The sequence below is a fragment of the Magnolia sinica genome, chromosome 9 (genome assembly GCF_029962835.1).
Source record: "Magnolia sinica isolate HGM2019 chromosome 9, MsV1, whole genome shotgun sequence".
In the NCBI taxonomy this organism is placed as follows: Eukaryota; Viridiplantae; Streptophyta; class Magnoliopsida; order Magnoliales; family Magnoliaceae; genus Magnolia; species Magnolia sinica.
Genome location: NC_080581.1, coordinates 84163461 through 84187363, shown reverse-complemented (window position 1 = coordinate 84187363; position 23903 = coordinate 84163461). Strand labels below are relative to the sequence as shown.

At 41.4% G+C, this 23903-nt stretch overlaps 2 protein-coding genes across 2 annotated transcripts in view; both read right to left on the bottom strand.

Moving 5' to 3' along the window:
* Positions 1–379: 379 nt before the first annotated feature.
* Positions 380–23903, bottom strand: part of LOC131255905 (disease resistance protein RPM1-like) — a 119558-nt gene continuing 96034 nt past the window's right edge. The window contains exon 3 of the mRNA XM_058256846.1: positions 380–800. The gene's annotated coding sequence lies outside the window, so the exon portion shown is untranslated. The remainder of the gene's footprint in view (positions 801–23903) is intronic.
* On the bottom strand, positions 923–23858 carry LOC131255278 (disease resistance protein RPM1-like). The gene is made up of 2 exons (XM_058255972.1): positions 23740–23858; positions 923–3732 (listed from the first exon to the last, which is right to left on the bottom strand). The coding sequence occupies exon 2, from the start codon at positions 3674–3676 to the stop codon at positions 923–925; it is 2754 nt and encodes a 917-aa protein (XP_058111955.1). The 5' UTR covers positions 3677–3732; positions 23740–23858.

The following is a 23903-nucleotide window of genomic DNA, read 5'->3' as shown; positions in this document are numbered from 1 at the left end:
GGTTGGATGAGTTTTCCGATCATCTATATCTGTGTGATCTTAGGAACAGGTTGGATGAGAAATAAACATCACTGCGGGCCCTAGAAAGGCTTCAACGGTGGAAATTATTATTTCTTTGGTATTGTATGGTCCACTTGATCTTTGGGTATGCTTCAATCCTTAAAATAAGCTGAAAAAGTGGATGGACGGCATGGATAAACCACATACATCCACTTTGTAGAGCATGGACCCAAAAATGAAGCAGATCCCAAGCTTAAGTGGACCACAACAGAGGAAATAGTGGTGATTGAAAGCCAACCGTTGGGACCTTGTTAGGATCCACGTAATGTTTATTTATTATCTAACGTGTTCATAAGGTCACGTAAATCTGACCAAAGGGAAAAGACAAATATCAGATTGATCCAAAACGTTTTTGTGGCTTGCAAGAAGTATTTTAATGGTGGGCATTCAATCACCACTGTTTACTGTGTGTGGTCCACTAAAACTCTTGATCTACTTAATTTTTGGGCTCATGCCTTAAAATGAGTTCGCAAAACGGATGAACGCAATGGATAGAACACATACATCAGGTGGACCCCACAGCGCCCAACACCACCTAATCCGCTTCCATGTTAAATGTGCATACCATCTGACCTGTGCATCAAGTAAAAGAAACCCATGGTGATGGGATGCCCCAGGATCATGCGCATCTAATCACCTGGAGGGCCATGCCCTAAAATGAATGGTCAAAAAGGATGAATAGCTTAGATATAAGGAACATACAAAGCTTACTCCATATAATTTTAGAGGAACCGGCCTCCCTGAAACAACAGTAAAAATTTCATTTAAAAAAGAAAAGAAAAAGAAAATGCAAGTAATTAAAAAAGAATAAAAGCAACAGAGGGAACAAAAATATCATTCAACTGACAACTGCTTTTCAGAATCATGACAAATCCCGTTGAGGGTATGCCTGAGTGTCGATATATCGTATGAGTGGGATGCGGCGAATGGAATCCACCAACTCATCAGCTCCATCCTTTCTGAGCCCCTTCAAGAAATCTTCCGACATATCACACAGGCAGAGTTCTTTGAGGTTAGTGACGTGTTCGAGCCACAACGGCGCCTCCGCTAATTCTTCGCAACGTCTAATATATAGCTGTTCAAGGCTAGACATTGCTCCCTTCTCCACCCTCATAGTCTTCAACCCGCTCAACTCACTGAGCAATAATTTCTTAAGTCTTGGATGTCCTCTACCCTCGCAACATAATTCTTCTCCATCATAAGCTCGATCTAGTTCGAGTTCCACCAAATTGGGCAGTGATTGAAGGGCTTTGAGTGGATCATCCCTCAATCTGGACCATATCAGACCAACTCGTACCAGATTATGAAGCGAGGCAATCCATTCAGGCAACTTCTCCAAACGCCCTCTCAAATATAGACGTTGAAGAGGTTGCGGAGGATGCGATAAAGAATGCAGGTCAAGAACCTTCTCCTCATCCATTGATGTCACAGAAAAGGAGTGAAGGTGAATCATCTTCTCAATGGAAGTGCATAAATCATTCCCATCTTCCACTCTTAGCTTGTTAATGCCTAACCTCCTCATTTGGGTGAGATTCCCCAGCTCTCTAATGATGCCGCTCTCTGCCTCTATGAATGCCAACTTCTGTAGGGATCTCATACTCCCCATTCCAGCAGGCACCTTAATTCCATCTACAGTATTATATGGCAAATAAAACCTGTCTGCACTATAGTGGTAAACCAGAAGGTGGCATGGGCACTTGAGCTTGAGAATCTCAACCGGTAATTCACATAAGAAAGTGCCCTTAAGATTCAATGTTTCTAAGTTCTTTAGCCTCCCCAACGAACTAGGAAGCTTCTTGATCTTTGTATTCTCCAAGCTTAAGTATCTCAAATGCAACAAGCTTGTTAGATCATCAGGAAATATTTTCATGGACGTGTTTTCAAGATCAACCACCTTCAACAACCTTAAGCCAGAAAATGAAGTGATTGCAGGGGCTTTAGATAGTCCTTCCACACGAAAAATGAACAACGAGAGAAGGCAGGAGAAGGCATCAAATTTTGGAAAATTCTTATCTTTATAAATGGACAGACGCCGGATTCTGTTACAAGGCATTGTGTTCACTTCAACAGAAGATGCAAAGAAATGCTCCTCCCTGAATTTTGGAATAATCATCTCTCGCACAAGATCATGGATGCGACAAGTGACCACCTGCCCATATAATTTCCATTCTGCCACGTGAACCAGATTTCTAGCGATGAGCTCATTGAGGTAACCTTCAGCGACCTCTTCCTTTGTCCTGCCTACTTTTCTTTCTACAAAACCCTCGGCTATCCATAGGCGAATTAGTTTCATACGCTTAATCCGATAGTCGTCCGGGAAAATACTCAAATACAAGAAGCATGATTTCAGGTTGTAAGGCAAGTCATTGAAACTGAGCAATAATATTTTCATCATTTTTCTAAGATTGTCATCGCTTTCAAACTCCGATCCAAGGCTATGGTGAATCATCTCCCACTCATCATTCGTCTTGCTGGATAGAAGACTACCTAATGTGACAATTGCAAGCGGTAATCCTCCGCATTTATCGACAAAGCTTTCTGAAAGCTTCTCCAATCCAGGAGGGCATCTATTCTCATTGTGTGAGCGGAATGCCTTCTTGCAAAAGAGGGACCAGGCCTCTGTTGGATGCAGAGGTTGGAGATTGTAGATGAGATCAGAGGGTCCGATGCAAGAAGATGATGCGACATCACCTTTGCGTGTAGTGATCATTACCCTGCTACCATTTTCGTTATTGGGCAATGCATTGCCTATGAAATTCCATACGTCTGCCTCCCATAAATCATCAAGAACAAGTACATACCTTTTGTTCTGCAAGTAGCTCCGTAGCACTTGTATGAGCTCGACCTGTGTCATCGTGTCTAAACCTTGGGTAGATGGATCTTTCTTCTCCTCAAAGAATTGCTTTACCATGCTTCGAAGCAGTTCCTCCGCTTTGAACGATTGTGAGACAATGATCCAAGCATATGTTTCAAAACATTTCTTCACCTGTTGGTTATCATAGACTTTCTTTACCAGAGTGGTCTTGCCAAGGCCACCCATCCCGACCACTGAAATCGTCAAAAGTCTTGAATCTTCATCGACCAACCATTCAATCAATTGACCCCTTGGCACATCGATGCCCACAAGATCAGCTTCCTCAATGAAAAGAGCTTTCATTCGAGGATCATACCATTGATCCCTCATTTTTTTGGAGCTTGAAGTTTGCTCTATACTATCTAGAGAGTAAGCATCTTTTCTTTCTTTAATCTTACTGACTCGGGTTTTGATATCTCGTATCGATGATGCAGTCTTATGGCGCACCATAAATTGCTTGATGAGTATATGAAGAAAATTGATGCATCCCCAAGCACCCTGCTGCTGTTGTGCTTGGCTGAGCATGAACTCATCGAGAAAATCCTCAACGTCATAAGCCACTTCTCTTATTTGTTTCACCCATGTCTTGAGGCCTTCATCGGTATCTTGTCTTGCATCGGCATCCCTTAAGACGGATCTGATGCTTTCAAACTCATTTATGAGTTCACGGACTTCTCTGCGGACCCCCTTCAATGACTGCACTTCATTCACAAGCAAAGGCCCAAAGTATTGTATTAAGAAGTTCACAGCACTCTCTGCCATTTCTTTTTCTTCTCTCTGTTACTTGACGTTTCCTTAGCTTTCAAAGTCCATCACACCTATTTGACAAGGAAAATGAAACTATCTTCAATTATTTAACAGAATGGCATCCTCCTCTCAATCTCTACTTTTTCTTTTATTAATATTTAACACTGGCTCATGAATAGTATAGAAAACCTAATGGATGGTCACAATTGATGAATATCTGACCAAACTATGATCCTGCTTTTCACTGTGTATGGCATACATTGCCATACGTTGAAATTGTCAAATGAATCGGGATCCTCTGCTTGCCACAAACAGGAAATCTGATTGAGCCACATCATCGCACACACTTTTTTAAAATGTTAATACGTATTTCACATCATCACATACTGCATTTAATGCAGCAGTGCTGATAATGTCAATGATGATGTGGACCACAGAATGCAGAAGACAGAATTATATGGTCCATGACAAGCACAGAACCTGATTGTTATCAAATAGGTGTTAAATAATCAATGTGCTGAAGGCATAGGGAATTCCTGTGTGGCTGCTTCTGATTGGTCCACGTCATTCTCAAGAAATTCGGTTGCTTGAGTAGATCGAAGGCTCAAGTGGGCCACAGTACAGTGAACAATGAGAATTAGATGCCTACTGTTGAAAACTTCTTGAGCAATGTAAGCTTTGATCAAGCCGATATTTGTGTTTCACAGTCTTTGTAGCCTCACGGAGATTTTAGATGGCAAATAAATCTCATGGATTTGATATTCTACTGCTACAATGGTGTAACAAAAAGTATGAGCAATTCATTCCCAACACTTCATAGCACAATGGTGTAGCAGAAATGATGAATCTCACAATTGTAGATAGAATTAGTTGTATGTTTTCATATATCAAATTATCAAAATCATTTTGAAGAGAGGCTATGTGCACCGCTTGCTACTTAATTAATCCATCTCCTTCAGCTCCTCTAAATGGAGATGTTGTAGAAAGCATATAGACCATAAAGTATGTTTCCTATGAACACCTAAAGGTGTTTAGTTGCCAATCATTTGTGCATGTTCTCAAATATGAGTGGTCTAAACTTGATGACAAAGCAAAGCAGTGTATCTTCTTGAGATATACATATGAAAATTTTGGCTAAAGGTTATGGGATCCAATTGACAATAATGATTAGAAGCAGGGACATGGTTGTAACGTTCTCTAAAATTCTGCATGGAAACCCTTAATGTACACAAGTGGAGCTGTCAGATGGCTGTACTAGTCCAACTTTAGTTCCCTAATTATGGTAGAAATGATGGATTTAAGGAAATTGGACTCAAATGACCGTTCCCGCACATCACAAATAGGTGGGCGAGTGATTTTAGACAATTCCACCGCTTGTTGACACCCACAAGAAGTCTTGAGAGTTAACATACCCCATAAATACCCAAGTTAACCAAATTAGGACTACACTGCACGTATTAGTCTATTGGTCTCAAAATTATAGAATAATGTCTGTCTTACCAGAATGGATATCCATCACGGATATGGAGCGAAGGTGACACCTCGGATCGCTCAACTTCATTCCCACAAGTCAGGCGCATGAGTTATATGAGTACCTTAGTTAATAGCTTAGATTTAAGTGAAATGATCACCTGACCCATTTTATCAAATTTATGACCTTCGGACCGTCAGATAACGACCAAACTCGGAGTGCCAACTTAAGATATTCCCCTACGCATATCAGTGGCCCCGATCAACCAATGGTGACTGTCGAATTGAGTTTGGGACCTTACCCATTAATCGGCACATTTGATCGTCGAATGACTATATCCAAACATAAATCCCCTAATGGGGCACACGTCCCCTGACTTGTATTGACTCGTGCACTTTTCTATAGGCTCTTGTGGTTGTAAACCCACCTCGTAGGGTAAGTAAAATAAAGACTTAGCCTTTGGAGACATTTGTGCACATTCTAGCTCAATAAATACCTTTTTTATTCACACCCCCTCTCCCGATACTAATTTTCATACCCTAGCCTTGGGGAGGAGAGAGAGAGAGAGAGAGAGAGAGAGAGAGAGAGAGAGAGAGAGAGAGAGAGAGAGAGAGAGAGGGAAGTTGCGGGAGAGAGGGAGACTGGTTGTGAAGGTTGCCTCTTTCCCTTCCAATTGGCGATCTGGCCATGGCCAAATCCTTTGTCAAATCTCCATCTGCAAGCATTGAAGGTAAACTTCGAACCTTGATGCCCAAATCATGATGTTAGGGTTGAGTTTCTCTAAACAATACAAGGGTTGTTCAAATCATTCAGGTTTCTGTGAATCTTTTCAAAACCCTAACCCTATGAACAAATCCAAGTCATGCTAGCTAAAGCAAGGTGTCGATCATTCTCCTACGTTTCCGTTTATCAACCCTTGAGGGTGATAGATTATGATCCATTTTGATTTAGTAAAAATCCTTTAGTCAAGTATTCCCTAAATGATATGCTAAAAAAATCCCTGTTTGTGTTGTTATTGGTAACTCGCATGTATGATGAAATGCATGCTACTTTTAATGCTTACTTTGTTGGTAGTTAATTAGGGTTTGTAAATGGAAATGGTAGATTTTAAAGGGTTTTTTATGCCTTTACAACTTTGGGCATGGTTTTTTTAATTTTAATTTTAATTTTAACTTTTTATGTGTATTGAATGTGGACACATGTAAATTCCGACTTACACTTGCCTTGAGATACATTTATTATTTGAGCTAAGTTTGAAACCCAATTGATGTCAAATAAATACTATATTACTAATTTCATTATATTGTATGAATTAAGCTATGATAGGAAGAGGTCGAGCCCTGCCTAACCTTGAAAATAGGGGATGACCGACTAATCTGGCCACCCCGACTCATGTGGCTGACTAAGGAGAAACTTGGGCGATCAACAGTAGTTGGAGCTACATGGCTTGCTTGCACCTAATGCCTGTCTGTCCAGGGTTCCCCTTAGACAATTAGATTAGTCCGTTGCATGGCCTGGTTGCATGTATGACAAACGTTTGAGACACATCGTCGAATATGTGATGCAAACATCAGTAGCGCACCCTTTAGAGTGTATCAAAGGAGGAGGCGTCGCCAACAGAATACTGGAATGGAGGAGTTGATGTGGATGGACGTTGGGTCTATCAGACCCATTTTCTAAATTGCTACGAGTGCAGAGCGGCGTAATCGCACTCTGACTATAGATCCATGGGTCAGATTTTACACCCTACCACACGGGTGTTTTAGTTTTAGGCTTTTTTTTTCCCCTTATTTTAGGAGCTTTATTCCACTTTCTTTATTTTTCATCTTTATTTTTATTATTATTCTTGTTTTCAAGGGCTTTTGTGCACTTTTACTTTTTCCACAACTTATATATATGTTGTGAGAAACCCTATTTTGATTTTTATTAAATGAATAAAAATTCATTTCTTTTCTTCCACTTTATTCAAGGGATTAGGGTTTTAGGATTGTCCCTTGGGTGTTGAAGATTCTACCCCGATTTCAGATTTCCTTTTTTCTAGATCTTCGAGGTGCAAGAAAAAGTAAGAATCATCCTCCTTTTCTTTTGACGACAAAAGGACCCGCACTTTTTTCATCTTGAACCCTTCATTCTTCACCCATTTCGTTCCTCTCTAGATACCTCATTTCTTGTTTGAATAGAAAAGAGGGTGATTAGTCAATAGAATCAGATCCAAACTTGACCGTGGACCGACTTATGCTAGATCCGAGATATCCTCATATCCCTAGGTCCTCCATTTTTATTATTTACACGATCTTATGCTAAGAGGCATAATCTTGAAGGAATGACCTAATCTTTGTTTTAAAATTTACTTAATTCCTTTGATTGGAAACGTTAGTTAATTGAAGTATTTATTTAAACATTCTTTAACCGGATTATACATGCATATAGGATTAGGTTATCACATGTCCCTACATCAAATTTGGTATCAGAGCTCAGTTTTAGCGTAGGTCAGTTTAATTTTAATTCGTCTTTATGGTGAAAATTTTCTACAGAAACCTTGTAACCAAATTTAAAAAAAAAAATAAAAAATCGTTTAGGTTTCAAGTGGTACACAAGCTAGTTGTCTATAATTCATATCAGTGAATCCTATAAACGATCGTGAAGATTTCAATAAGTGAGTACCGATCCTCAATTGGTTATTTCAATATCTTTAATCTTAAAATATTCAGTCATTAATACTATAAAAAAATAATGAACAACAAGATTTTAAGCAGCAATTTATGCATGTTCAGCCTCTTCCAGCTCGACTCGCGTGACTGGCTCTACGAAGGGGACATATTTTGTTGAGTTTAGTTAACCCTTTTTCTAGGTCTTGTTGAGTTCCCATATAGATTTAGGCCATATAGGGTAGTTGGATTGCATTGGTATCATCATTTTTTACCCTTTCTCGCATATAAATATAGGACCATTCACTTGTCATTCTTGGTGTATGCCCAGGCGCACTAGTTGTGAATTTGGTCTCCATTATACCATCGACTTCAATCAATTTGTCAAGGTTATGGAGGCACTAACTAAGAGAATGGATCAACGTTTCGAACTTGAGGGATGATATTGTGCAATAGTTTGCACATCAGAATGATAGATTCACGCGTCTAGAGGAGAGAGTTGTGCGTCTAGAGGCAAGTATTCCAACCGCCACTGTAGGTGGAGCCCAGGGGACCCTCGACATAGGGGTTGTTGATCAGCCCCAAGTTTTGGGCCCTGATCCGCCTAGGGATGGTTTGGGCATAGCCTGGCCTGGCAACAGACATGATGGGGTATATTTATTACCACCCACATACAATCGTGATCCTGTTATTCCCGTACAATGGGAGGGTCGTTAACACCCCTAGAGATATCATGAGCACGGGGACCCTGTTTATAGGGTCATAAAGGGCATCAAGGTTAACGCCCCCATTTTTTATGGGAAATTGGACCCCAAAGTTTTTTTCAACTGGTTAGCAGAGATGAATGACTTCTTTGAGTGGCATGATCTACCAAACCCACAATGAATTAGATTCGCCAAGATGAAATTGATGGGCCAAGCAAAACTATATTGGGGAAATGTGGAGTGTCGCCGTGAGCGATCTGGAGAGGGGTTAGTTTTCTTTTGGATTGAGATGAAAGAGTTGTTGCGAGAGAAGTATATTCCCATTTCTTACAGGTAGAGATTGTTGGATCAATGACACATTTTGCGATAAAGATCCATGACGATGACAGTATACATCACCAAGTTTGATGAATATATGATGAGATGCAATGTGGACGAGGACCCTGTTGTGGTTTTCTCCCATTTCTGTATGGGCCTTAGGCTTGAGCCTCAGCGGGAGCTCACGCTTCACATGGTCACCAGTCTGGAACATGCGTACCAGGTGATGCAGGAACTAGAGCACTATGTGTGCCAGTCTAATGTGAGGGGGATTGATTTTCGACCTACTATGCCTAAAGTAGCTCCGCAGGGAGCGAGACCCTAAGTCGGAATTCAACCTAGAGCTCAACCTTACACCCAACCAGTCAATAGAAATCGAAGTAATAATATGGTTGGACCAAGCATTAGGCCTACGATGTCAGGGCAATGCTACTGCTGTAGTGGTATGGGTCACATCGCTGCCGAGTGTTTAAATAAGGGTGGGCGCATTGCCTTTGTTTCTGAACACCCCACAAAAGAATAAGTAGCAGATAAAGTTGATGGTGACCAGGGTGATGAGGAGATCATTATCCCTTCTCTTGACCCGGCTAGTGATGCTAAGGATAATACTGTGGAAACTATCCCACTTGCAGTGGTGAGGTGCGCCTTGACCCAAACGAAGGAAAGTGAAGATTGGCACAGAACCATCATTTTTCACACTTACGCCAAGTGTAGAGAAAAGAGCTGCAAAGTGATCATAAACAGCAGGAGATGTGAGAATGTAGTTTCTCCAGTTACTTTGAGTCGCTTGGGGTTGAAGCCAATCCCACACCCCAACCCATATAAAGTTTCTTGGGTGGATCTGACATCCCTCCCTGTGACCCAGCCATGCCTTGTTCCAATTAAGTTTAGGCCATATAAGGACACGTTATGGTGTAATGTGGTCACGATAGACGTTGGTCATATCATCTTGGGAAGGTCATGGCTCTATAACAAAAATGTCACATTATTCGGGCATAGGAATAATTGTGTATTTAAGCATGAAGGAAAGAAGCTTGTCTTGAGCCAGCTCCCTCCCAAATCATCAACAGGAGCGAAAGATATTGCGTCCCCGAGCGATCCTAAGAGTCAAAGGGCACCCTAGTCGAAGTCTCTCCACATCATAAATGCTAAGGAATTTGAAAGAGAGACTAATGCGAGGACTATGGTGTATGACCTACTGACTAGGAAGGGTACACCTGAGGTTGCTATAGGGATACCCCAGGAGGCTCGTCCGGTCCTAGAGGAGTTTTGGGATGTCTTCCCTAAGGACCTTCCAGATGAGCTTCCACCGATGCGAGACATTCAGCATGCGATAGATCTCATCCCAGGTGTGACCCTATCAAACCTTCCTCACTACAGAATAAACCCCACTGAGCATGCCAAGTTGAAAAGGCGGGTGGATGAATTGCATAAAACGGGGTTCATTCGTGAAAGTCTGAGCCCGTGCATCGTACCTGCGCTTCTTACGCCCAAGAAAGACGGCATGTGGCGCATGTGTGTTGATAGTAGATCTATAAACAAGACCACTGTCAAATATTGGTTTTCCATCCCGAGACTTGATGACATGCTTAACATGATGGCCACTTCTACTATCTTTTCGAAAATTGACCTCAAGAGTGGTTATCACCAAATTCGTATTCGCCCGGGAGATGAACGGAAAACTGCCTTCAAGACGAAGGGCGAGCTGTATGAGTGGCTAGTTATACCCTTCGAGTTAACCAATGCCCCAAGTACATTTATGAGGGTGATGACCCAGGTGCTTCGACCCTTTATGGGCAAGTTTTTAATTGTGTACTTCGATGATATCCTCATCTATAGTACGTCCCCTAGCTAGCACATCGAGGACTTGAGGCAGGTTTGTAACGCCTTACGCACAGAAAAGCTTTATGCGAACATCAAGAAGTTTTCCTTCTTGGCCTTCCGTGTTATCTTCCTGGGGTTTGTTGTATCGTCAGAGGGTATGTCTGCAGACCCTGAGAAAGTCAAGGCCGTTGTCAATTGGCCTGAGACGCGTACCATACACGACATGTGAAACTTTCATGGCCTAGCTACATTCTATAAGCAGTTCATCTGTGGATTTAGCTCAATTATGGATCCCATCACAGATTGCATACGAAAAGGGGAGTTTCAATGGACTAAAGATATGGCCTGGGCTTTCTCAGAAATTAAAAAGAAGATAATGAAAGCTTCAGTCATGCATCTACCTGACTTTACCAAAGCCTTTAAGGTAGCGTGATACATCAAGAATTGCCATAGGCAGAGTGTTAGGCCAAGAGGGACATCATGTGGCCTTTTTTAGTGAGAAGCTGAATAAGGATAAACAATGCTACTCTACTTATGACAAGGAGTTTTATGCAGTGGTGACATTATTTATTACCGCAAGAATTCGTCCTGTTCTTTGATCATGAGGCTTTTAAATATTTGAACTCTTAGAAGAAGTTGAGCCCTAGGCATGCCAAGTGGACATGATTTCTTCAAGAGAACACGTTTGTGCTTAAGCACAAGGATGGAAAAGAGAATAAGGTTGTTATCACGCTTAGCCGTGGTATCATGACGCTGTTATCCATGAGTATTGAAGTTACAGGCTTTGAGAAACTCAAAGGTGAATACTCAAATTGTCCTGATTTTGGGATCATTTATGCGTCATTATCTAGTGAGCCGCCCTCGAGGAGTGCGGAGTTCGTCCTTACAGATGGATATCATTTTAGAAGGGACAAGCTCTGTATCTCACGCACATCCCTCCGTGATTTTCTAGTTTCAAATTTGCATGTTAGAGGGATGGCAGGACACTTTGGTTTATATCTAATCAATTCTATTGGCATAATCTCCAGCGAGATGTGGCTAAGATTGTAGGGTAGTGTCAGACATGTCAACTGGCGAAGCAAAGGAAGCAAAATATAGGTTTATATATTCATTTGCCAGTTCCACATGCCCGTGGCAAGATATCACTATGGACTTCGTGCTTGGGCTTCCCAAGACTATTCATAAGCACGACTACATACTCGTAGTTGTTGATCGATTTTTAAAGATAGCTCATTTCTTACCCTGTTATAAGACCTTAGATGCCTTACACATTGGTAAGTTATTCTTTCAGGAGGTTATGCGACTCCATGAAGTATCTAAATTCATTGTGTCTAATAGAGATACTAGGTTCACTAGTTATTTTTGGAAGACTCTGTGACAACTTTTGGGTACAAGGCTCCAGTTTTTTTCAGCATATCATCCCCAGTCAGATGGTCAAACAGAGGTAGTGAACCGTACCCTAGAGAATTTGTTAAGATGTCTGTTTAGAGACCATCACAGGACGTGGGACATTATTCTTCCCACAACATAGTTCGCGTATAATTCTTCAGTGAACAGGTCCATAGGAATGAGTCCGTTTGAAATTATTTTAGGTCTTAAACCCCGAGCCCCCATAGATTAATTTGATCTCCATAGCTACCCCACAATGTCCTTTAGAGTTAGGAGAGTCTTTCGCCTAGCATATACATGCATTGCATAGTAAGATCATGAAGAAGATTAATTCAAGTAATGAACATTATAAACTTTCTACTAACACTCACAGGAGATTTAGAGAATTTCAACCTAGAGATGACGTCATGGTTTGTATTAGATCTGATCGGTTTTCATCTGGATCTGTGAAGAAGCTTCATGCCCGTAGCATAGGCTCACATAAAATCATGAAAAGGTTAGGGTCTAATGCTTATGTTGTTGATATCCTCGCTACCATGGGCATCAGTTCCACATTTAATGTGGAAGATTTAATTCCCTTTTATGAGCCATTACCTCTATCCACTGGTTCTCCTGTTTCTTCCCAGACTCCCCTTTATATGGACCTTGGCCACAACCTAATCTTCCTGTACCCATCTTACCTTCTCTTCCACCTGCACTGAGAAGAAACGAGATAGGAAATTTTGGACTCTGAGGTGGTTTCCACTCGCTCCAGGGGTTTTCAAAAATTCCCAGTTAAATGGATGAACAAGCCCATTATAGATGACTCTCGCATAACAAAGGCAGAGCTGCAGTGCATCGACCTCAATTTGCTTGAGAGATGCAGGAGTTCACTTTCGCCAGTGGAGAATTCTTCCTACCCGAGGAGAATTGATGTGGACATCAGTAATGTACCCTTTAGAGTGTACTAAAGGAGGAGGCATCGCTAACAGAGTACAAGAGAGGAGGAGTTTATGCGGATGGATGTTAGGTCTATCCGACCCATTTTCTGAAGTGTTACGAGTGCAAGAGCGACATGACCGCACCCTGACCATAGATCCATGGGTCGAATTTCACACCCTACAACACGGGTGTTTTAGTTTTAGGTATTTTTGTTCTTTTTTATTATTTTATAGGCTTTATTGCACTTTCTTTATTTTTCGTCCTTTTTTTATTTTCCTTGTTTTCAGGAGCTTTAATGCACATTTACTTTTTCCATAACTTATATATACGTTGTGAGAAACCCCATTTTGATTTTTATTGAATGAATAAAAATTCATCTATTTTCTTCCTCTTTATTCAAGAGATTAGGGTTTCAGGATTGGCCTTTCGGTGTTGAGGATTCCACCCCGATTTCAGGTTTCCTTCTTTCTTGATCTTTGAGGTTCAGGAAAAGGTAGGAATCATCTCTATTCTTTTCTTTTGATGACAAAAGGACATATACTTTCTTCATCTCAAACCTTTCATTCTTCACCCATTTCGTTCCTCTTTGGATACTCCCTTTCTAATTTGAACGGAAAAGATGGATGGTTAGTAATAGAATCAGATCCAAAGTTGACCGTAGACTGATTTATGTTAGATCTGGGATATCCTCATATCCATAGGTCCTCCCTTTTTACTATTTACGTGATTTTATGCTAAAGGGCATGATCCTGACAAAATGACCTCATCTTTGTTTTGAAATTTATCTAATCCCTTTGATTGGAAATAATTAGTTAATTGGTGTATTTATTTAAACATTCTTTAACCCAATTATACATGCGTCTAGGATTAGGTCATCACATGGCCATGCATCAATGTGGGATACCCTGTCACCAAAGAATGAGGTCATTCATAACCATTAGTGTGATATGATCCGTTGAGACTCGAGGGCAGACATGGTGGTATGAGATATTATGCCTGAGTTGTTGGCATACGCTGGGGTGATGGGGCTGCCGCATTGGTAAAACATTAGGTGACGAGCCTCCCCGTATTAACTGACTAGCACATAAAAAGGACAAGACCCTATCATGATATTGATGATACGGGTGGTGTGCCTTCTCCACACTGGGGTCGGGTGACGACCTTTACCCTAGCCGTGGCCGTTCTCGGACGATTAGCTCTACTATAAATTCGATTTAAGTACAGGGACTTAATAGAATGGAAATCCAAAATGAATCAAGCGATATTGGTGATGAGCCTCCTAGTGGCGCAAGGACCTACATAATCCGGATAGAAACCGGATATTCGACGGCGGTATCCCAGCTTTACCAACTTGTTGTTTGAACTAAACATTAATAAACAGTCGGCTAATCATGCACTCCATAGCATTTGTTGGATTGTGCTTCACGCTAACCATTGTGCATATGTTAACATCCTCACTAGTGATAGTGTTGATATGGTTCTATATTGGTATCATTAAATCCTGGATCATGCATACGCATTTTATGTCATTCACGCATTTAAATAACCAAATATAAGACTTTTTGTGTTTTAATATGCTATCATGGCTTGTGCTTATATTTATTTGATAACATGTGAAACTTCGGTTAATAGTAACACTGAATTGATTACTCACCCCCAATCCAGGATGATGTTTTTGTGGTCCGATGTCTTAAATCTGAATTTTTTTTTTATATGCTCGACCGGTTGAGGGAGCTGCACGACCGGTTGTGGCCCGCTTGACTCAAAGTCCAACGAGCTCAGTTTTTTTGTGTCCGGGATGCTCGACCGGTCAAGGGGTTGTTTCGACCGGTCGTGGCCATCCTTCGACTAGTCGAGGTTACGCAGATTTGAGTCCAGATCTTGTGCAGACTGCGGAAATTTAAGGCAGTTTCACAAAGGTGCAAAAGGGAATTTCTTAAACTATAAATAGGGGTCCCTAGGGCTATTATAGGGTATTCTAAAGCTTTCTAAAAGTTTTCCAAGGGTTCCTAAAGGGTCCTAGGGTTATCAAAGGGTATAGCAAGGTTGAGATTCGAGGTTGTTCAAATCGGGTAAGTCCTCTCTCTTGTAATTTTCATTTCATAGTGGATTTCTGTCGCTTTGTGCCGTGGTTTTTTCCCGCAAGGGTTTTCCACATTAAATCTTTGTGTTATCTTGTGATTGCTTGTTACTATTGAATTGCTATCCTAGATCTAGATTTGTGTGATTTCACAGTTCAAATCCTCAACAAGTGGTATCAGAGCAATCGTTGGGACATAGATCTGAATCTGCAGGATTAGTAATAATGGAAAACGGCAAGTTTGATATTGAGAAGTACTTGGAAAAAAATAATTTTCAGTTATGGAAGGTTAAGATGATTAGCCTGTTAACTAAGCAAGGCGAGATTAAGGCTCTTGAGGAGTGAAAATCTACCATGAAAGATGATGAATGGAAAAATCTTGATAGTAATGCTTTAGCCTCTATCCATTTATGTCTCACGGATGAAGTTCTCTATAATATTTTGAGAGAAAAAACTGCAGCTAGTTTGTGGGCAAAATTAGAGAACACCTATGCAAACAAGTCCTCTGAAAATCGTCTACACTTGAAGATACAGTGTTATACCTTCAAGATGGCAGAGGGTGGAGATCTAGAAGCCCATATCAACAACTTTAATAAATTGATGTGCAAATTGCTAGATATGGAGGAAGTGGTCAAAGATGAGGAACATGCATGTATATTGTTGAATTCTCTTCCTGCATCATATGAGTCTTTCAGGGACACAATGTGCACCACAAATAAAATCCTAAGTGTTGACACCGTTATCTCAACCCTTCAAGGGAAGGCTATGAGAAAGTTAAACGGTAACATGGGGGCATCTTTCGATGCACTGATTATGAGGGGCAAAGATTCTGAGCGAGGTACAGGATCCTCTAGGCCTAGATCCAAATCTAAGGGCAAGGGCAAATGAAAATTAAAGTGTTGGAATTGTAGGTTGTCTGGACACATGAAGAAGGATTGTAGAAATTCTAAAACGAAGAAAGAAAATTCAGCGGCTTCTTTTAAGGAGGCAAATGTAGTCACATCTGGTGAAGAATCAAGTGGTGGTGATGTTCTGTCTATTTCCATAATTGGTCACTTACACGACAATCATAAAGATGAGTGGATACTTGACACAGGAGCATCTTATCACATGACTCCTCATCGGAGTTGATTTACCAGTTACAAGGAATGCAATGGTGGACAGGTTTTTATAGGCAATGACAATGCCTATAATGTTATGGCTATTGGTACGGTAAGCATCAATATGTTTGATGGGATGGAACGTACCTTGACTGACGTTAGGCACGTTCCTGACATGAATAAAAGTTTAATTTCTCTCGGTGCACTCGAGGCTATAGGGTGCAAGTTCAACAGTATTGATGGTGTCCTTAAAGTTTCAAAAGGGGCACTCATGGTTATGAGAGCGCAGAGGCACGGAAACCTTTACAGGTTGATTGGGAGCACTTTGGCAGGTGGAGCGGCAACAACTATTGCAGACTCCATGTCTCTACGTATGTAGTATTCTCGTCTGGGCCACATGAGCGAGCGAGGCATGAAGGTACTTTCTGATCGATATTTGATTCCAGCTTTTAAAAATACTGAATTAGATATATGCGAGCATTGTATATATGATAAACAATCTAGACTATTTTTTAAATCTAGAAAACATGTTTGTAAGGGGGTACTTGATTATGTGCACTCTAACGTATTGGGGCCATCACCAGAAGTTTCCATTGGGGGGTCGTCATGGTTTGTTTCATTCATTGACGACTACTCTAGGAAAGTTTGGGTTTACTTCATAAAGTATAAATACAAAGTTTTCACCATATTCAAGCAATGGAAGGTAATGGTGGAAAAACAGTCAGGGCAAAAAATAAAGGTTTTAAGGACTGACAATGGTGGTGAATTTACTTCCACTGAATTTAATGATTATTGCAAGGATGAATGGATCATCAAGCACAACATAGTACACCAGACGCCCGAACAAAATGGTGTGGCTGAGCGAGTGAATTGGACTCTCTTGGAGAGGGCTAGATGCATGTTAAGTAATGCTGCATTGGGCAAGGACCTATGGACTGAGGGCGTTAACACGGCTTGTTATTTGGTGAACCGGTCTCCTTCAACGGTAATTGAATGTAAAATTCCAGAGGAAGTATGGAGTGGTCAGAAAATCGACTACTCAGATCTACGCATATTTGGTTGTGAGGCTTACTCTCATGTACCGTCGGTTAAGAGAAATAAGCTAGACCATAGAGCCAAAAAGTATATATTTATTGGCTATGGCATTGGTGTGAAAGGTTACAGGTTATTCGACAAGGTCACACGCAAGGTCATCACTAGCCGTGACATCAGATTCGATGAAAGCTTACTATTTTGCAAGAATGACCAAAAGGAGCAAGAGGAACCAGAAAGGGTGATCGTAGACGTCCAGATTGACATAGATGATACTCAGGCAGAGACAGATGCGAAGACAGATGTACATGATCAGGTGGAGTAGCCACCTATGCGAAGGAACCCACCGCCTGATCGTAGGTTACCAGCAAGATACAGGGACGACTCTAATATTACCTATGCCCTCATTACAAATGAGGGAGACCCGTCTACTATTCAGGAGGCTCTTGATGAGCCTAATATAGAAAAGTGGAAAGCGACTATGGACGATGAGATGGACTCGTTGCATAAAAATCATACATGGGAGCTGGTGGAGCTTCCTGTGGGCCGAAAAGCGATCGGATGCAAGTGGTTATTCAAAAGGAAACAGGATAGATACAAAGCAAGGTTGGTAGCGAAGGGTTATGCTCAGAGAGAAGGAATCGACTTCACAGAGATATTCACGCCGGTGGTTAAGCAGGTGTTTATTAAATTCGTGTTAGCGCTGGTTGCCCAATACGATCTTGAGCTGGAACAAATGGATGTGAAGACTGCATTCCTGCATGGGGAATTGGAAGAGTAGATCTACATGAAACAACCAGGGGGCTATGAAGTTAAAGGGGTTGAGAAAAAGGTTTGCAGGTTAATGAACTCGTTGTATGGCCTAAAACAGTCGCCTAGGCAGTGGTATAAAAATTTTGATTCTTTCATGTGAGTCAGATATTTACTCAGAGTGAATACGATCACTGTGTCTATTACAAGACATTGAGTGATGAAAAATTCATCATCCTAGTACTTATGTTGATGATATGTTAATCGCCTGTAATGATATGTCTGAAATCAACGTACTGAAGACTCAGTTATCAGGGACATTCGAGATGAAAGATCTGAGGGCTGCAAAGAGGGTTTTCGACGTAGATATTCATAGAGACAGGAAGAGGAGTAACCTTTGGTTATCACAAGTAGAATACCTTGAAAAGGTATTGATCAAGTATGGGATGGATCAGGCAAAGCCGGTGAGCATTCCCCACGTGGCTCACTTCAAACTTTTTTCAGAACAATGTCCTAAATCTAATGAGGAAAAATAGGCTATGTCTTATGTGCCTTATTTGAATACGGTTGACAGTTTAATATATATCATGGTCTGTACGAGACCGGATATTTCATAGGCAGTCGGTGTTGTGAGCAAATACATGTTAAACCCCGGTAATCAACATTGAGAAGAGGTCAAATGGCTACTTCGATACATTCGAGGTATGAAAGACTACGTCTTAACTTTTGAAAAGATAGGGATAAAGTTGGTAGGATATGTGGATTCTGACTACGCAGGCAGTATAAATTCCAGGAAGTCTACTTCAGGATACTTGTTTCTACTATCAGGTGGAGCAATCAGTTGGATGTCAAAGCTTCAGTCCATGGTGACTCTTTCCACGATCGAAGCAGAATATATGACAGTGATGGAAGCGTTTAAAGAAGGTGTTTGGCTCAGAGGCATGATAAATCAATTAGGACTTCAGTAGGAGGCCATGCCAGTTAACTGTGATAGCGAGAGCGCTATCAATTTGGCTAAAAATTCTGTTTATCACTCACATACTAAACACATTGATGTTCGTCACCACTTTATCTGACAGATGCTTGAGGAAGGAGGCGTCACATTGGAAAAGATTCACACCAGCATGAATCCAGCAGACATGCTCACCAAGGTCATTCCTACAGAGAAGTTCAAGTTCTGTGCAACTTCTCTGGGCTTGGTGATGCCGTAAAAGAATGACGGAGTGTGCACGAGAAGCGTTGATTGAAGCTATGATACAATACAGAAATAAGAGAAGAGGTCAAGAAGCTACATGATTGAAGATTGAAGACATGGTGGAGATTGTTGTTAGATGTCTTAAATCTGAATTATTTTTTTTTGATATGCTCGACCGATCGAGGGAGCTGCATGATCGGTCGTGGCCCGCTCGACTCAAAGTCCAACGAGCTCAGTTTCTTTGTGTCCGGGATGCTCGACCGGTCGAGGGGATGTCTCGACCGATCGAGCGGGTTGCTTAACCGGTCGTGGCCATCCTTCGACCAGTCGATGTTACGTAGATTCGAATCCAGATCTTGTGCAGACTGCGAAAATCTGAGGCGGTTTCACAAGGGTGCGAAAGGGAAGTTTCCTAAACTATAAATAGGGGTCCTTAGGGCTATTCTAGGGTATTTTAAAGCTTTCTAAAAGTTTTTCAAGGGTTCCTAAAGGGTTCTAGGGTTATCAAAGGGTGTAGCAAGGGTGAGATTTGAGGTTGTTCGAATCGGGTAAGTCCTCTCTCTTGTAATTTCTATTTCATAGTGGATTTCTGTCGCTTTGTGCTGTGGTTTTTTCCCAAAAGGATTTTCCACGTTAAATCTTTGTGTTCTCTTGTGATTGCTTGTTACTATTGAATTGCTATCCTAGACCTAGATCTATGTGATTCCGCAGTTCAAATCCTCAATAGTTTTAAAACACCAACCAGACGATTTCATCGACGCAAGTGCCCTAAAGGAGGATGCACCAGTTGAGGAGTATGTGGACCATGCCGAGGAGTTCTTATACTTCCAGTGTCCAAACGACCAGATGTAAATTAAGTGGCGTTTTGGGACCACCAGCTTGGTTTCCTTTTGAGGACGGGGACACTCATTGTATTTTTTGTTTGGACATGTATATTGAGTCCTTAGCTGGGTGGACTAACTTAGTTGGACGTACGTATGTATGGAACATGTTTTTTTTTTTTTTCTTTTTTCTTTTTTCTTTTTCCTTGCACACTTGTGATAACCATGATATACAATGTTTAGTTTACTTCTTATGCACGATCATGATACAATTGGTTGATGCTTAACCAAATGATATTTCCGAAAGGCTTACGTGATACTCAGAACATCGGGGATCGAGTACATGCTCGACCCCTGAAATTTGGGACATCACAAGTTAGTATCAGATCATGAGTTTGTGATTAAAATAGATCATGGGCTTGTGGACTTACCATAATGAATACGCTGATGTAGATAGGATTATGAAAATTAGTGATATTGAACCCTAGGAACCAACCCCCAGATTATTAACTAGTATGAACTTGCGATTTCCCTAAATCGATGTACTCTAGCCCATAGGAGCATCGGTTGCCAAATTGGTCCAATCGTGGACCACTTGAGCGAGTGGACTGAGATGAATGAGGAAAGAGATTTCAAGTTGAGAAATCCGGTGAGAAGATGTTTGGTGCAAAGTGATTAGGTAGGTTTTAGTGGGATGAAAAGTACATTTAATCCAATGGGGGATTCACGTAGGTTTTTCGTTAAATCCACTACACATAAGGGCCCCACATGAATGCATGTGTTTATCCATGTTGCCCATTTGTGTTCCCCTTTTTCACGTGACGTACTGGTCATATACATTTTTTGTGACCAAAAACCAATGAAGATTGGGTAGTTAATTCCGAGTCCGTGGTCCACCAAGTAAACAAAATAATAATAGTAATAAATAAAAAATAATATAATATAATGGCTGAAATTAAGACAGTGGATCCACTTGATCGACCCAAGGCATTGGGGGTGATGTTGAGGGTCAAATATTGCATATCAGACCCCGATTACTGCCTGATTTTACGTACACGATAATGCCTAATATTATAATTTAATCGTGTTTTTGTTGCAGTCTGTAATAAGGAGCTTTGATTGAAAAGGAGTATTAAATGCATGGATTTAACGCTCCGAAGTCACCAGAGCAAGGAATGGACTCCAGGGGACCGAGATCGATGGATATACACGCCAGAGATCCGAGAAAATTGAGAAACTGAAGCTCAAGTGGCCTGAAAGTTAGTCAGAATGCAAGATCACAGGGTTTCCACCATCCACTCGGCTCGAAACTTCATACATGGCCTGAGGACCATAAATTAACCGTACACGTCAAATTTCAACCATTAGATCCTCGTGGAAGTGGCCCAACAGAGAGATCAGAGGGTGCTAGCCGTTAAAGAGCATCTTGGAAATCCAGAAGCGATTAAGGCTCAAACTTAGGCGTTAGAAAGAGCACGAAAAATAACAAATCCTAGTGAAATTTTGTGTCATTTGCATGGTGCAATCAGGAGATACTGACGGCAGAAGATATAACAAAAGAGAAGGGCAAATCTGTAAATAGATGTGCCATGCATGGCTTACGTGAAGCATATTGTATTTTTAAGGGTTAATGTTGTCCATACATCGGTTAAGCGTGTGGCCCACCCTGAAGTCAGATCTACTTTAAACTAGAGGCTATGGGCTAACACTATGTACAGGAGCTGATGGAGGGAGTGGATTTCTAGGACAGGCATCACAGTGGACCCCACCTATTTTTTGTGCAAAACATCCAAATTGAGCAGTTTTGGACGTCCAGTGACGTGCGTGTGCCACTTGGGTTTTGACAGTGGGCCCCACCCATCATTCCATTAGATGATCTGACCCGTCCATTTGCTCTGGAGGATGGCCAAGACCCTGGATATGATGCCTTTCTGGTCCTATACAAGCGATCGTGTGAACTTCTTATCCAAACGGAAGACGGACGGTGCAATGAAACGTTCCGTGGGCAGCACCGAATCTGACCCAAAACCAGTCAATTCTACATAGTTTTTCGAGTATAATCCAGTGAACGGAGTGGATTTATAAAACGCCGAAGAAAGTGGGCCCACCAAGCATCAGCGTAGCTTATTGTGCTTTTTCATTGCGAAAGGAGTGCGTAACTCCACCGACTCTCGCACGCCTATTGTGTCTTGTTATGCACTCTCCCAGCCGACCGCCTCACGGAGGCTATAAAAAGAAGAGAGAGTGAGGGAGAGAAGAAAAGAGGGGCCGTGGGCAGCCGTGGAGGCAGGGAACGTGAGCAAAAAGAGGGGCCGTGGGGAGAAGAGCTTGGCTGGACGTCAGGGAGAAGTGTTTTGAAGGCTGGACGTGAGGCTGTTTTTTTTTTTCTTTCTTTCTTGTTCTTTTCTCTCTCTTTTTATTTTTCTTTTTATTTGCTTTGGGTTCAGGCCATTCATGTGTGGCTAAACCTCTTAGCTAGGGCTAAGAGGTGAAGCCTGTAGTGAGATGGGAAATTATATTTTGTGCCTTTAATTTAAAATTCATAAACTGAATTTGATTCTACTTGATTATTCAAGGAATATTTTTCTTAGTCTTTAATGGTCTGTTATGAATGAAATTACAATGAATCTGCGATGATTTTGAGTATTTCTTTCTTCCTTTTGATGCTCATGACGTCAGGAAACCCTGTTGTTCACCATAGTCCCCTGGGCATGGTCGGATGGCGGAATCCTTCCTGATCTTCATGGCATGTTGATTGATTGATAATTAGATTAATTCTGTTGTTTGTTTTGTCTCCTGGGCATGGTTTGGTGATGGAATCCATTCTAATTCATACACCTTTCATCTCTTGAAACCTATATCAATGGCAGTTCAGTAAATTTCCATAATTTGTGATCCTGGCATACGATCTCCCTGATCTCTACAAGTGGATCCTCTGAATCCCTAGTTCCCCTTCTCTGAATTCCTTAAATTCTTAAATAATTCTTTCACAATTATTTCTTAAATTCTATTTGGTTTAGATCACATCTTAGTCTAGTTCTAGTTCTACTTGGTTTCAGATAACGTACAGGTATCAGTCCCTGTGGATTCGACCTCGGTCTTACCGAGTTTATTACTACATCACAACCCTATACTTGGGGAGTGAACAGGTGACCCGGTCAACCGCGGGTAGCTGACCGATGGGGCCACCAGGGTAACCCGGTCGACCCGAAGTCACGGGGGGGTGACTCGGTTGACCCCAGGCCTACCCGGTCGACCCCGGATGGCTAGCCAAGAAAGTGGGGCAGGGCAACCCAGTCGACCCCGGCTTGATGGATGTGACCCGGTCCGCCCTTGCTTGACCCGGTGGACTGCGTCCACAATTTTATTTATTTCTTTTTCTTAAAAAAATGAAAGAAAGATGGGAAGGGAGGTCTTACACTCGAGGCATTTGCAAAAGGGGTTTAAGACCCATTCCTTGCCATTTCCCTTTACAATTCACACCCTTCCTCTGCCCGAATCAAAACCCATCTTGCCCGAAAGCTCTCCAAAACTCCAAATCCCTTGGAGGATTGCAACTCCTCTTCCACTGGCAATACCATTCAAATCGGTGGATAACATATGATCTACCTGACCATGTTCACAGGAAGTAAACCGTTTTATGAGAAAGTTCACATCCTGTGTTGTATGTGAACGTTTAGATATTAGGAATCTATGGTATGGACAAAGATAATTGTGGTAATTACTTTTATGAGAAAATTAGAATGTTCACCTATGAATGTTATTCAGTGGATTCCAATATGAAAATCTTGTGTTGAATCATGAAGAAGGAAAAAAAAAATGTACCTTAGCTGTCAGCCATTGAAGTTATCTTCAAGCTTTGTTGGATGAAGAAGATGAATGTCTCTGCTTAATTCATTCGTTTATAATGAGGTATTGATGCTTCCTCTCTCTGTTTCATTCCACGCTGCTACTTTATGTACGCGGAAAGCAAAGGATAGGACACTCAG

Coding starts and splice junctions, on each gene's coding strand:
- LOC131255278 (XM_058255972.1), bottom strand. CDS start 3,676: ATGGCAGAGAGTGCTGTGAACTTCTTAATACAATACTTTGGGCCTTTG.